A 15,410-nucleotide genomic window follows, 5' to 3' on the forward strand; every position below is an offset into this window, starting at 1 on the left:
GTGTGTGTGTGTGTGTCTGTGTGAGTGCAATTTGTGTGTTGGCAAGTTTTTAGTGTAAATCGTGAATTATTTCTTTAGCTCGTAGCTGGTTTGTGTTATGTGTGCATCTGAAAGCCACCCAGCATGTGTTATTGGATCATAAAGAGTTAATGTGTTTGTGGAGTTGAGGCTGATTTGTCACTGTGCAGAGCGTAATTAGAGTCAGCCTGTACATATTTAGAGCTTTAATTAACTTGTTTCAAGGTTCATCTACTGCATATGACAAATTCACTGGCAGCCTACGCTGTGCTGGGCCTTAATAAACTGCATTATAGTATGGATGTGTATGTATGTAATGTAATGTGATGTCTATGTACCAGACCAGAGGCCTTTTTTTCCCAATATTTGCAGATGGGAATTTTTTTTTTTTTTTACTGATTTACTCAGTACCCCAAAATGACTATTATCCATTAATAGCATTAGCAATAGCAATTTCAAGATCATTCTAATTTATTACAACTTGGGTGTCATAATCGTAGATTTTGCTATCATGTCCAGGTTTCTCCGCAGAAATTTTTAGTGTAGCGGCGCACCATCTGTCCGGTGGGGGGGGGGGGGGCGAACGCTCGTCAACGTCAGTCCCAGGGGGGGGGAGAGGGGGGGGGGGGGGGGGGGGGGGGGGACACGGACGGACGGACGGACAGACGGTCATCAACTCCGTCGCCCGGGGGACGGGCGGACGCTCATCGCCGTCAGCCGGCGATGACCTAGCAGTATAGCGGCGCAGCGCCGCTGTTCCACCGTCTGGGGAGAACCCTGATGTCTATTGGTGGTACTAAGCATTTGCTGAGATCTGGAAACACTGCAACCTTACTCAAAGTCCAGTCAGTACCCTGAATTACCTGTGGGTCCCCTGTTTATCCCCTATACATTCCCTGTTTATCGTAGAGATTATGAACTGGTAATGCATCGCTTTCAGTTCCCATCAAGTACAGAGCATACAGCAAATTACCTGTTACCTGAGTGTTGGTCTGTAAAATGTGATTTTATGTCAATAATTTTATAATTCACCTTTGTGTTTTCTTTCAAATGAGTTTGGGCATTTGTTTACAACCAATTGTCAGATACTAACAGTTGAATATCCAGTTTTAACTAACTCAGAGTATCTTTGAAGACCATTGTGATGCAAGATTTCCTAACAACCAACAACCACTTCCAGAACAACTGATGATAATTGTTAACAGTTAACGCTTTGTTAGGCAAATTGTACCGTGGTTATTCTGGACCAGTCCATCCACAAAGCACAGTAAATGATTTCTTAGGTTAGACACCTAATGCATGAACCCATCTGATATACAAATAATATTAAAAAAGTATTCCCCAACCGCAGTCCGGGACGAACCTCCATCATATCTAATATGAGCAACATTGAATGGCCAATATCAGATTTTTAATAAAAAGGATAATATTGGCACTATATATTGCAGTTATTGCCCACCTATACTACAAATCTTATATCTCACTTATCTAACAAAGCTCAGGTATGTTTTTTTTTACGCATACTAGATATGAGAGAGACAGAAGGGAGTAAAGAATTGACTACACTGTACAATGAGAGTTCAATTGAGGTACATCAAAATAAAAGAAAATGCTGTAAAAATCACTCTCACTGTCCTTGTGTACCACCGAGCTGATTAGATCACATCTAATTGCAGAGCATACACAGGCCAAAAGTTCAAACTAAAACAAAACGAGCTAATGAAGCCTGGCATTCTGTTTGATTTTCAGACAAAGCAACAGTGTAACAGTGAGCAAATAACATAGAGAACAAAGAGGAAGAACAGCAATGATAAAGCACAACGTTCATGTGGTACCACTGTTTATTTTTAGGTTAACTCAGGGTGACTTAGAGTTGGTTTCCCTAACCAGAATCTGAGCTCGTCTTCTCTAAAACAACAAAAATAATAACTATTTGATTAGATAGGATTATGAAGTCACAAGGGAAATGCTTTTTAACTTCAGCCTATGAGCACAGCTTCAAGCATGCACTGCTCAAGAGCCATATTGGATTGATGTGCAAACACGCTGGGAATCAGACAAAATGGAGTGATTCACTCCCAAATCAAACACACAGTGAACTGAGTCCTGAAGGTCTCACTCCAGCTGGAGTGCATAATTAGTACAATAGCTGCGCTGGAAATGATAATGTGAGGGGAAACGTACTGTTCCTCTGGCACGCTAAAGCGTAGTTTGAAAAGGGTACACAGTAATCGTTTCAGGTTACACAGAGAGTTGAAGAGAACGATAGGTGATATTTAGGAGACGAAATATGGATTTGAAGGCACATTGGGGCATGAAAAGCAGTCAAAAAGAAATGTCAGGTGGCTGTCAAGGAGACTGATCTATAGCCTGACCTGCTTTTTCATTTATGAATGTCAAGTGGCATACGAGAAGCCACTAATATACCTCCACGATTTTTGGTTCTGGCCACATTGCTATCGCATGTGTGACATTGTTCACCTTGTTATTAAGCCTTGTTAAGTGATTCTGACCATTGAGCCTGATCATATTCCCCACTGCTTTACACACACATTTCCGCACACAGACCTTCAGCTTCTTATTGAGACGCTGGTTTGCCTTTCCAAAGCTGCCCACTCATCCACCCTTTTATCCTGCTGCAGGGCAGTTGTACCAAGCCAGCCCTGCTGTGTAGGCCAGAGAAGGTGTAAGGCAGTCTCTCACACACACACAAACACACACTGCACCCAATCTTTGGCCGCTGGGAGAGAAGAGATTACATGGTTATAACACAGCTGGTGTACTGTGTGTGTGTGTGTGTGTGTGTGTGTGTGTGTGTGTGTGTGTGCACGCGTGTGCATGTGCGGATAGGGTATACTAATACCCATACCTAGGTTGACCTGTTGTGTTCTAGGTAGGATCAGAACATGGATTGTTTCTTTGAACCCAATTTCTTTCACCAAAAAGTGCATGTTCATTAATTTGTGAAGCCTTACCTTTCCATAAAGGCATTTTGAGCTTAGGACAGCCATCTTTGCAAAGAGTTCAGGCTCAGTTTGTTCCAAGCTAAGCTCTTGTAACACATTTCCATACATGGAGCTCATCCAAATTCCCTCAATAAAAGAACAGCAGTTCAAAGAACAATATCACATTTTATGGAACAATACTGTTTAGGTATTTTATTCATGAGTTTGGGGTAACGTAAGTATGTAAAGTAAGTGATCATGAAGTCAAGCCTATGACACAAACACTACAAATTTACCAGCTTAACTGAGCTGCTTTTGTGATCAAACACTTATGATAATTATCAGGACATTTTCCAGGACTGTTGGTTTGGGGTGAATGAGTTATTGTTATATATGGAATCTGCTGTGACAACAGAATAACAAAATGCAAATATACAGCCAACCCTTGCAGCATACTGTATTTGCATTCTAATTTTATTGAGCAAGATCATTAGTTTGGCTGGAAACCATTATCATCGACTTGCACTTTAGAATAACTAATAAGCATTTACAGCTAATAACAATGCTGGCACACACTTTATATTTCTAATGATTATTCAGTTGTTTGTTTAAAGCTGCTTTTGTGCCTCACCACAAAGCTGACACCAGTGACAACAAATACACAAACAGTTGTTGACATTGACATTTGCATTCAGTGCGTTTACATGCACAGCTTAGTCAGATTACAGCCATAGTTCGACTATGCTGCTCAATCGGACAACTGCAATTATCCGAGTATACATGCCGGTGAGAAAATCGAATTACTGCCGAAAGCATGTCATACCCCGGTACGCTAGGTGGCGCTGTGCCCATTTCAACTAGTGTTAACGGGGCCACCTCCAGCTGACCTCTTTACGTCACCAGCTGCCTCGGCATTCAAGAAAGATGGCGTACGAAGAGCGAGACGAAGCTACATCTTTGTACACTTCGTATATGGTGTACATGATAATTACACAAACTAGATGCACAATGGCGCTCTTTCTTGCGGTGATTTTAGAGGAAAGACGCCGCCGCCGCCGTCCATCTACTTCCGGCTCATGGCCCCGGGGAAAAATCTCGCGCCTGCGCAGAACGCAAAATCCGATCCGATCCGCTGGAAACGTATACATGCAGGAGTTAATGCGACTTTCAATCGAATAATCTACATGGTGTAATTCGACTATGAGAAATCCGATCCGGTCCGATTTTAGTCAGACTAAGGTGTATACATGCATCTTAAAAATCCGATCATAGTCAGACTAACGCAGTAATTCGGTTTTCTTGAGTGTCATGTAAACGCACTGATTGTGTCCACATTGTGTCAAATATGATTAAGTTAAAGAAAGCTTAATATTCACCACTTTCTCCATGTATATTTAATCCCCAATCGTTTCCAGTGAACAAGTTCGCTTGCTTCCATTTTCATATAACATTTTTGACAGGTATTGCTCAATCCCAGCTGCCCCAACACCTGTCTCACTTGAGTTTACTTTGACATCGTCACAACCCTCCTGTTACCATCATCTGGACTTTAAATGCTTGCAGTAGGTATATATACACTACCATCACAGTCAGGTGAATATGGGTTATCTTTAGTTGTTGAGTGCATATAAATAAGACAAATGTTTTCGAGTGGTAATTAAAAGTGGGACATTGTTTCTGACATCTTGGATACACCTCAAGAGCATGTCAATATAAAAGAATACACTCAAAGTGTCAGTTAAACTTGTAGCAACATATATCAGCTCTGCTTAGACAAAAAAGAAAACAGTGAAAATACATGTCAACAGAAATAATGTTTTAATGGTTCTTATATGGACGAGAAAAAAAAATATAAATATATAACCCATCTCCCGTGGTTGAAACTGATTTTTTTTTTTTTTTGACAAATCAATTTGATAATTTTTTGGCAGTCTGTCAGTCAGGTTTGTCAAAACACAGCATGTTGACCGATGATCATTTTACATTTTTATACCCAGTAGTAACTTGGATTTGATACCTAAAATGAGATGTTCAAATTTTGGGAAAGTTGCTTATTCACTTATAGCCATTTACCTTTAGTCTTGTTTTCACCATAATGTTTCCAGGAGACCACAGAAGACTCCAGAAAATCACTGTGCCACCCAAGATATTACTCCAGTCCCCCATAAACTACAATGTGACAGTTTTTCATCTTTTTGTATGGATTAAACAAAGTTGTTGCATTTTAAATGATAAGTCTTATAAGTGTTGGTATTGTGTATTTAATTTTCATTTAGACATAGTCAGGCTAGCTACTTCCCACTGCTTCTAGTCTGGAAGTTAATTTAAGCTAGTTGATGGCTGGCAAGGGGTTCATATTTACAGTATAGACATGACAGAGGTATTGATCTTCCCGTGTAACAATAAATAAATTATTGAACATTCTTCAACCATCTCCATTTTATTTTTGTATTGATTCTTTATTATAAACAATCAATATTAACCAATATTAATTCTGATTATATTAGGGTTTATATGTATATGTACAAAAGTGACACTACATCATTTCTCCAGGTCTTGCACTTTTGCGGGTCATCCAATATAGACAGTTTTATCAATACTCCTGGCACCACATATATTGGAACTTTGTTGGCATCACAAAACCATGACTTGATCAGGAAATGTAACGCTTTGACTCCAGCTATATTAAGGAGTTTAATCATCACGGTAATGATTTGTGTCCGGCGAGATCAACAATAAATGTCAAACGTGGCCGGAAGTGTTCTTGCTCAGAGATGCTACAGCAAACACAGGGCTACCCACTCACACAAACTCACACATGCAAAAACCAGAGGCCAGTGCTTGTCCAATCGATACACAGATTAACAAGACAAATTTAATTTGTGTAATTACAGCGACTTTGTAGAATGGAAAAAGTTTGCCAGCAGGGGTGAGATAAGGATTGGCGGGAGTGTGTGTTTAGTTTTTAACTCCTCCCTCGAACCAAGAGGAACATATACTTACACTTTATATGGTTGGAAATATCAGAAAGGAGGATTTAATGATGAGAAAAGTCCATAAGGGGAACAAAAAGGATAAAGCAAGCAAGCAACAGCATACATACAGATTCACTTTGACATGGGGATCCGTTTCCACAGAGCTGTTTGTAGCATTACCTCCCAGCTTAGCACTGCTACAGCTTTCAAATAGGAACTGCTGCTGGTTGCAGAGATCCAATATGGGTTGGCTGTGGGGCTGGCTAGCTAGCTGACAGATCGTTTATAGAAGAAGCTCTCCGCTCTGCACTCACTGCATCGCCTGCTGATTCGTACACAGGCTGACTTCTCTGGGCATTAGCGTATACGTATGTGACTGCTTGTGTGTGTGTGTGTGTGTGTGTGTGTGTGTGTGTGTGTGTGTGTGCGTGCGTGGGTGGGTGATGAGTGGGTGTATGTGTGTAGCAGTGTGATTTGTAATGCTGTTTATGCAGTCCATATGCTCTCGGTTTGACTCCTGTGTATCCTCAGGCCGTCAGAAGAGGAGGACATTTTTCATATTTAAGAGCCCCCAACTCTGTGGGAGTTCAAGCTCTCCTTGCACACAAAGCACACACATTTACTCTTTCAAACTCTCTCTCTCTCTCTCTCTCTCTCTCTCTCTCTCTCTCTTTCTCTTTCTCTCTCTCTTGTCTGTCTCAGAGTAGGAGGTAATGAATTACGTATGAGTAGCAGAAAAGAATCCTGGTTGTGTAGATGAGCCCTTTAAGAGCAAAGTCTTGTCCTAACCCTGGTACATCCAGAGCATTTAAAAGGCGTGCCGACCCCTATGAAGATGCTCCCATTTGGCCTGCCAGCCCACTGCACTTCCAGCCAGCCTTTCTGGCTAAAATCTCACATTCTTTTCTTTGTTCGCTTCAGTTTGTTTCACTCTCTGTAGCTCTTTCGCTCAGTTCAGTTTAATTTAACTTACTTCTCTAAAGCTGTAAAAGAGAAAGTCAGCAGTCCTTATGGCTAGCAAAAATGTGATGCTGGCCATCGGAACAATTATCTGTACATTTTGAATTTTGTTTTAATCTAACTATAAGGCTCTATTTTTAAGTGCTGTCTCATAGGCAACTGGACGTGTTTCAGTTTCCGACTGTTGCCTGCGATATAGCACTTAGAAATACCATGACCTACATGACTGAGAACCTTCAACAAAATATAAGGCTGTATGATTTTTAATACCAAAGTGTTTGTTAGTGCACAAGACATTTGTATTTTATTTCTACCTTATCCAGCAGGCAACAAAGTTCTGTTCATACGCATCTATGGAATCGAGCTAAAGAAATAAGAGATATATTGTGTTGGCTGCGAGATTACCAGTCTGACTTTTCTCTCCAGATATGAATTCAGAAACCTTAATTCAGGGTGTGCACTGGATACTGATATGGGGTGGCTGTGGGTCACAAAGCCAGCGTTGCTGCTGCAGTGCAGCTCCTGCCTGCCCTTTCTGTTTCCATAGAGTTTGCCCTTGATAATTATTAATAAATATGCTGACATGATTTTCTGTCATGTTTTGAAAAGAGAGGGCGGGAAGGAGAGAAAGGAACAAAATTGCCCTTCAAATGTTGTGTGTATTCTCTTCATGTCTGTGAGATATTTTAGAGAAACCGACATTAAAACTGTAGTATAACACTGGTATTATCTCAATATGAGATCAAAAATACTGTTTTTTGAGGTCTATTTTTGCTTGAACCATGCGTGTTTCGAGGTAAAAATAGATGTGACTCTGAATCTCTAGATGAAGCGGTGCTGCAGCTTTGTTTGACACGCGCGTGAGAAACGTGACTCACGCAGCCAAATTAGCCGTTAAAATGTGTTAACACTGGTGCCGAAATGAAAAGCAATACGTAACGCCTCACATAGGCGCTGTTCACGCATCCAGTGTTGCCAGATTGTCGGGAGGCAGAGCAGGTCATCCACTAATCAGATGGTCAGTAGTTTGATCCGCAGCTCCTCCATTTCAAGGGAAGTGTTCTTGGTACTGAAGTGTTCTTGGTGCTGAAATATGCTGAAACACAAATTGCTTTGCTGTTAGTGTGAATGTCTTGAGAAAAGAAATATCATGGGATTCTTTGAATAGAAAGCACTGTATGGCTACTGATAAGCAGGCCGGCACCTTGTACTGCAGTCTTTGCCATCAGTGTATGAATGTGTGTATATGCTGAAGTGCTCTGACTGGTTGGTAGACTTGAAAAGTGGTATATAATTGCAGGCCAATTTCCATCCAGTTCCCGCTTTTTTTCCAAACTGTGTATAACACTTTCTTCTTCTAACCAAAAGTTTTTACAGGGCTCCTCTGATGTGATTTCTTTTTTTTTTTTTGCTCCTTGTTTTCTGAGCTTCTTTCCTCTCAAGTTTTCTTATACATGTAGTTCAAATCAAACATAACTTCCCCCATGCTATGTTTACAACCTCTCCCAGCAAAGTGTTGAGAATGTACTACTACAACAACTGTAGATCAGACCTTTGGTTATCTGATGCAAAGACATCGTCCAACATTGGGTTTCACATTAAAGCCCTTTCACTGCCTGAACCTTGAAATGCATTTTTTGCAAAACACATGCAGCAGATTATCCAGCTGTGAGAACACATCAGAATGATCTCAAAGCTGAAAATGAATGGATGGAAAATATTACAATCATTAATGGTGATTGATCCAAAATTAATGTTTAAACATCATATCTATCCTTCTCCTTTATTTTCCCCCTCTTGCTGTTGGAGAACTAGACTTCCGTGGCACAGAAGCATATAATTTAAGTCAGTTTATGTTAGCAGGATAAATTCAATGTTGATTTTAGTCTCAACAGGCTTCTCTCTCAAAGGTTCCATTTTAGTCTATCATAATTACGGTGTCCTTTTCTTTTGTCCCAGTTGAAAAGGTTAAAAATCACTATGGATTACAGATATTTATTTCATTGTAACTGACGGACATTATCTGTCCTGCTTCCAGTCCCACTTTCATAGTTTCTAGATAATGAGATAACAGAATTTGCCATCTGATTCAGAGCATTAACACACATATCTTTTCAATTCCATCTTTTTTGATTACTTCAAATATTTAAATATTGCATACTGTGAACATTTCAATTTGTTCATTTCCATTAGACACATATTCCTGCACAGAAGTGCTGATATTGATTTTTAATAGTTTTTTTTTTTTTAATTTATATATATATTTTTTATTTTTATTTTTATTTTTTCATTACAGTGAATTTTCTATGTATTCTCCTTCACCTGCACTACCCGCTTTCAGTCTTTTTTTTGCATTTTTCTACTCGCTATGTTTTTTGTTTGTTTAGGCCCCGACACATAAAGGCAAAAAACCACACTGGTGAAAACCTACTTGGCAACAAACCTGTCTTGATTGTGATACAACGTTTGGTAAAAATCTGTGCCAGTTTCATTACAGATTTTGGAAGACAGCATTGATGAATAATTCAGGTTCATAACATTCTTTGTTGGAGACAAAGAACATTTTACTCACACGGCTTGAATTGCTTTAAACCTGTTCAGCTCATTAACAAAAATAATATAAAGTCATTAAATCAATCAACAAAGCAAAACTTGACTCTCACTCCTTTGATGAAGTTAGAGGACTGCAACATTCATCAACTCAGATTCTTTCTTTCTTTGCTGCCTCCATCTGCTTTCTATTTGTTCCATCCATCATCATTTTCTTCTCTACTCATCACCTTCATTTTTTCCCCTTTGTTTTGTCTACATTGTTTATTTCTAACTGTCCATCTTTCCACCTGTCATCTGTCATCCTGCTAGTTGGCTTTCTTCCCAGCTTCGTGTTCGATCACTAATCCTAATCTTTCCTCTCTAAATCGCCACACTTGTTTTGTCCTCCTCCACCCTTACTTTTTTCATTTCTTGCTCTCCTCCAAAGCTCCCTCTGCCTTACTTTGGCTCTTACAACCCTTTGTTGCTCTCATTGCTTCTTTTTTTCCTCTCACTCTCACTCCCTCTCTTGCTATCGCTTTCTTCTTGCTGCTTCACTTCACCCCTGCGTTCCTCCTTTGAGACCTCAGAAGTCTATGTTCATCTCTTGGGAAAATGTCACGTCAATCTTGACAAGAAGTCTCTACAGCTGTGCCAGATGATTGGTTGGTCAATACAGCTTTTAACTGTTTTTGGCTGCTTGTCTGTGTGAGTGTGCATGTGCAGAAATGCACATTGTCAGATCTTTTGTGGCCTTGAGTGTACTGCCAGCTCAGACTTATCTGGCTGCCCCAGTGTGGGTGTAAAGGGAGAGTTGTGATGATAGTGTTAGCATACACTGGAGTTCATGAAAGAAGGAAATGCCCCTTGACGGTAGAGAGGGGGCAGCTTATAGAATGGAGACTAAAAGACTGAGATGTATGAGATGAAAAAGAAAAAAAAGTGAGGGATCCCACGCGGCCAGTAAATGAGAGAAGGGAATGAATGAGGTTACAGAGATGTGGGGGGAGTGACAAAGTGTCCAAGTTAAACAAAGGAGGGAGACTTTGGATTAAATTGATATATTGAATTTACTCTGTTCTTTTCTTCAATTGTCTGGCCTCAACCAATGTATTAAAATTAATTGGATCATTCCTGAAGTGCAGCAGCAACTCATCTTTCAGCTGGAGTGCCTTAAATCAACTTGCAGGTAATTGAAGGAAGTTGAAAGTAAAAGAGAGGCTAACAACAAACTTTGCACTCACTGTTGCTTGAAAAATAACAGTGTCGGGGTTTTGATTTTCTTTTTTACCCATATTAATGGCAGCATAATCAAGTATGGGTTACTCATCACAAAGGTGCATCTTAGCCTTGACAAGGCAATTTGAGAGGAGCAGCTTCCCCTGTGCTCAGCAACACCTAATTGCATCTGGCTCAAGGTGAAAATGTGGTAAGATTCATGATATGAAATCATTTGAGAAGGTGGTGATAAAGTTGTTGCACACAAACAACAAGAATCAATGCATCTCAATACACGTCATAAGTAAGCCTTGTAGAAAAGAGTGGCTTCTCAAAGGCACAGTAAAAAGCAAAATGTCAGTAGAAAGCATTTGTGAATTATTTGAAAGCAGCACATTGCAAAAATGTCAGTTACAGTGAAAAGTTAATGAAAGAGTGAAGCACGGTACGAGGTAAAAGAGAGAGACGGGAGATGAAAGAGTGCTGACAGACAGACTGACATCGCAAGAGATGCAGTAAGATGGATGACGAAAGCTCAGCTGAAGTCAGACACACAGGGGGTAGAACAGCACTAAGAAGAAAATTTTGATTCTTGTTGGCCTCTTTTGAATTCCAACTTCTACTGACTTGAGCATGAAGACATATGTCATACCATGGAAGTTAGCGATATTCACACTGAAGTTTTATCCCAGTGTTGATTATAGTTGCAGCACGCATACAGTCACTGTTTCAGTTTGTAAGACTATGAGTTAGCCAGGAAGGTGCCAAATGGGAGTCCTGAAAATGAAACATAACACGTTTTTCAGTGGAAACTGAATCCCTTATTCAGCCAGTGGGAGTGAGGTTTAACCTAGCAGCAGGGAAAATCAGGAACAATAAGCTAATGGGCATGAACTGTAACAGCCTATTATTATTTTTTAATTGAGTACAGCCAACAGAGACACTCTGCAGTCTTGACATAAGCCATAATTTCAATATTTTTGTTTATGTCACTGCAGTCACAGTTGTTTTCTTTTCCACATTTCTTGTTAGAATGTAAATAAATTAGCTTATGTGGCTTAGACTTTACCATAAGTTTACTTTTTGTTGTCATTGCCACAAAAAAATACAGACTGGACTAATGAAAAAACTGAACAGTTTTTGATTCGATGATCGTTAGGAAAAACTTCAGTCTTTGGATCGATTGCATTGGTCATTGCAGCTTTTGTCTATGGAATACATTTCATGGTCAGTCTATATAAAGTGACAGTTTTATCCTTTTGACTTCACACAAAAGGCCAGGAGAATATTCGATAATGTACCGTAAGAGGACTAAAATAGCTCAGTCAGTGTCCAAAATAGAGTCCAGAAATTGACATTTAGAAAGTCTGCGTCTGTAAATACAAGCTGCTGTAGCATGAAGAAGTCCCTGCAGCCTCCGTAATTTATAAGCAGGAACACCAAGATGCTTAGTGTTCAGTGTTATGTGTCTTCATGGATGTTTGAAGTTCAGCATTTGTGATGATGGATTGCCAATGCTGGTCTGTGGACATGCATTCCCATAATTCCTTACATATGGTGTCGCGCACACAAGCAGCCTTAGCCACTTCATTAACTTTTAATTTCCCATTTGAGTAGGTCAGAAAATAGAAAGTAATAACTTTTGTCTGATGTTTGTCGACTGCCGTGAGATGTGAAGAAAAAACAATATCACCACAGGCTCTGTGCAGTAATCCTCATTAAAGCTAATATACAGAGACAATAACAGCAATTTGGAAAGTTACATACCTCATTGTCAGTGAGCACTTTATAAGATAAGACACTGTATACACTAGTTAAATTTTGAGTTACCAGCACATAATATTGGTTGTCAACAGCTTCAAACCAAAACTATTGATTGCAGTTCTCTAAACTCAATCTTTCTTCAGACCTAATGACTTCTAAGTAATCTCACCCCTCACCAGTCCTCCCTGTCTCCCTCTTTCTTTTTCTTCATCTAGAGCTAATAGATGGGACCCCCACGTTGAAAATCAACCATGGCTCTGGCACAGTGGTGCTACAGTTGCCAGGCAACGTGAATGTGGCAGACAGACGATGGCATCGGCTGGATGTCCGCAGCAGCAGCAAGGTGGGACTTTGTTTACCTATTTAACACCAGCCACTATTTATTTGGCAAATAAGCTTCAAGCAATTTCATACTTTGATATACTAGACATGTTTCATCACTAAAGTCAAGAAATGTTACCCTGCATTAAATCCTTAGATTTGTAAATCAATGTAAGTTGGCTAGCAATTTATACTAATAGCTTTATCTATACTTTTTGCTCTCAAATTGAATGAGATATGCCCATTACTTATGCAAGGAAAGGTTTTACAAGGAGGGTTAGGCCTCCTACTGTGGCAGGTAACTGAACATTTCTACTGACCTGACCTACTAACAGATTTTTTTGTCTGCCAATATTCTCAGAGTTGCTTTTTAAAAATAAGTATTAATATTTATATGAATTATATTTTTGGCAGGTGCTAGAAACCATTGTAATCTGTCTATGAACTCTCATTAAGAATAGATATGGTTATGTTAATGCTCAAAATTTCATTTAAGGCTACACATAGGCATATCACTTATAAAGTAGGAGAGAGTAGTGATTAATATGTTTATGAATTAGCCACAATGGCCAATAAACAACTAACACACATATGGCTGTGCTGCACCTGTGTTGGCTTGATATGGCAATAGCTTTACACTTAATGAACATCCACAAACACCTTTGCTGAGTGAAATCAGTTTGATTTAAACTCACTTGGCGTGCAGGTAATTACAACTGACATTGATTGGCTATACATTTATCATGGGAAATTTTGTGTAACACACAATTTGAATGCTTCTTGATGCCTAAATATGCATAGTGAAAACTGAATCCCATCAGAATGTGATTTGAGAATTTAAGCCACAAAAAACTAAAATCATCTTTGGCCATGCAGATTTTCTTATACTGCTTTTGGAGGTACCGATATGATGTCTCTTTCACTGTAGCAGTGTCGTTGTTAGTCTGCTCTGTATGGCTTTCTCCAATGGGAAGGACAAAAAAAGCAGCAATGTAACTTTCAGTTAATTTGTATTTATTTATTATTTGTTTGCTTTAATGAATCAGAATCACTATGGAAACAAGTTGCTGCTGTACTTCAACTTTACATGCATTCAATTATATTTCGTAATATTGGTCCATGTATTCAACACATTTATACATTTATACTTGTATGCACTTGAGCTGTTGTTCTGGCCATTGTAAATCATTGTTAGTTCGCAAAAATTGTTAATGATAAAATGCCTGTTGAATTAATCTGAACATCAGTAGTCAGTGAACAAGCTGCACATACAGTAGATCAGGGTATTCTGGAATTGAGAAACAGCAAAAAGTATTGCTGGAGTAATAATTGTTGTTTTGGAGCATGTCCATATTGAAACTAAATGTTATTGTCCGGAGAAATCAATAAGTGATCCTGTCATAATTGTGAATCAGTTAACATTTCTCAGGTGACATTTCTATTCATTGCAACTTAGAGCTTAGGTTACAAAATGTTTTCACGTCACATACTCCAAATACTGTATCACACATTTGGCTCCATGCAGATCTATTTGAAATGATTATTAGGGACCCAAGTGGGGACGGTGTTAGTTGATGATTTAGTATTGTAGAAATGTCTGCGCTGTACGCTCTGCAAAGGGAGATGATAGCGGTGAGAGTGAGACGAATGATTGCAATAGTCCTCCTTTGACATTCTCTTCCTAGGATCATTTCAAGTGAATTTAATTAGAGTGAAATTAAGCTAATCATCATTTGACTGAGGATCGCCTGGAGCTCTTCACCTCCAAGGGCTCACACATAACCACTGCCTTATAGTTCTTGCCCCAATTGGATTTCAAGAAGACAGTCTGAGATCCTATTTTTAGAGTCTTTGATATAACACAACCTGAAAGCCTCACAGTCTCACCTTAAAGCAGCTGGACTCTCTCTGTCTGAACCCTTTTTTGTGAATCTCATTGCGAACTGGATGAGGACCACTTCAGTAAGGACTGTGTCCAATTTTGTAAGCCTTTTCATAGTCAGCCTGTTTATAACCTAAAACAGATAAATTAAACTTACATTTGCCTCATTTAACATTTAGACCCCTCATTTAAAATAACGACAACACTGCTTACGCAACCTTAATTGCAGTCTAACCATTTAGACAAAGGCCTTGCCATCAGGAACCCTGCCTTGCCACTGGTCTGCCACTGAAACGTGTGCAATTATTGTTCAGTTAGGCAGCTCACATAAATCTTGACAGAAACAAGTTTTGTTTATCTTTTATATTTGCTATATTTCTTTTTAAAGAAAGGAAAAACTGCTTCAGGGTCAGCTTCACATTGACTCCTGCATAAACACAAACACAGAGCTTATTTGCTCATTATTGAGAGCAGCCAAACGAGTACACGAACGTACCTTTATTTAGAATTGCATGAACAACGATGCTTTGTGACTTTTCTTATTACAACAGGTATTATTCAGCATCGCAGTGGTATTTATCTAAGTCACATGTGTATCTATTAATTTGTTGGCAGCAGCTTACCCAACCCAGTTGTGTGTTCTGGTAGGATAAGCTGCCGCTGTGTGATAGAGTTAGATCAACAGCAGCAAGGACAGATCTGCGGTCTGAGATTTATTGTACAAATCAGAAGCCAAGAATCTTACCATAACCATGAATCATTTATTACCTAACCAAAGACTTCTGAACCTTCTGC

At 39.3% G+C, this 15,410-nt stretch overlaps 1 protein-coding gene across 1 annotated transcript in view; it reads left to right on the plus strand.

The window, feature by feature from the left end:
* Positions 1-15,410, plus strand: part of LOC115579627 (neural-cadherin) — a 330,871-nt gene that overhangs the window by 253,781 nt on the left and 61,680 nt on the right. The window contains exon 28 of the mRNA XM_030413177.1: positions 12,628-12,755. Coding sequence (XP_030269037.1) covers positions 12,628-12,755 — 128 coding nt within the window. The remainder of the gene's footprint in view (positions 1-12,627; positions 12,756-15,410) is intronic.

Source organism: Sparus aurata, chromosome 4 (assembly GCF_900880675.1).
Source record: "Sparus aurata chromosome 4, fSpaAur1.1, whole genome shotgun sequence".
NCBI lineage: Eukaryota > Metazoa > Chordata > Actinopteri > Spariformes > Sparidae > Sparus > Sparus aurata.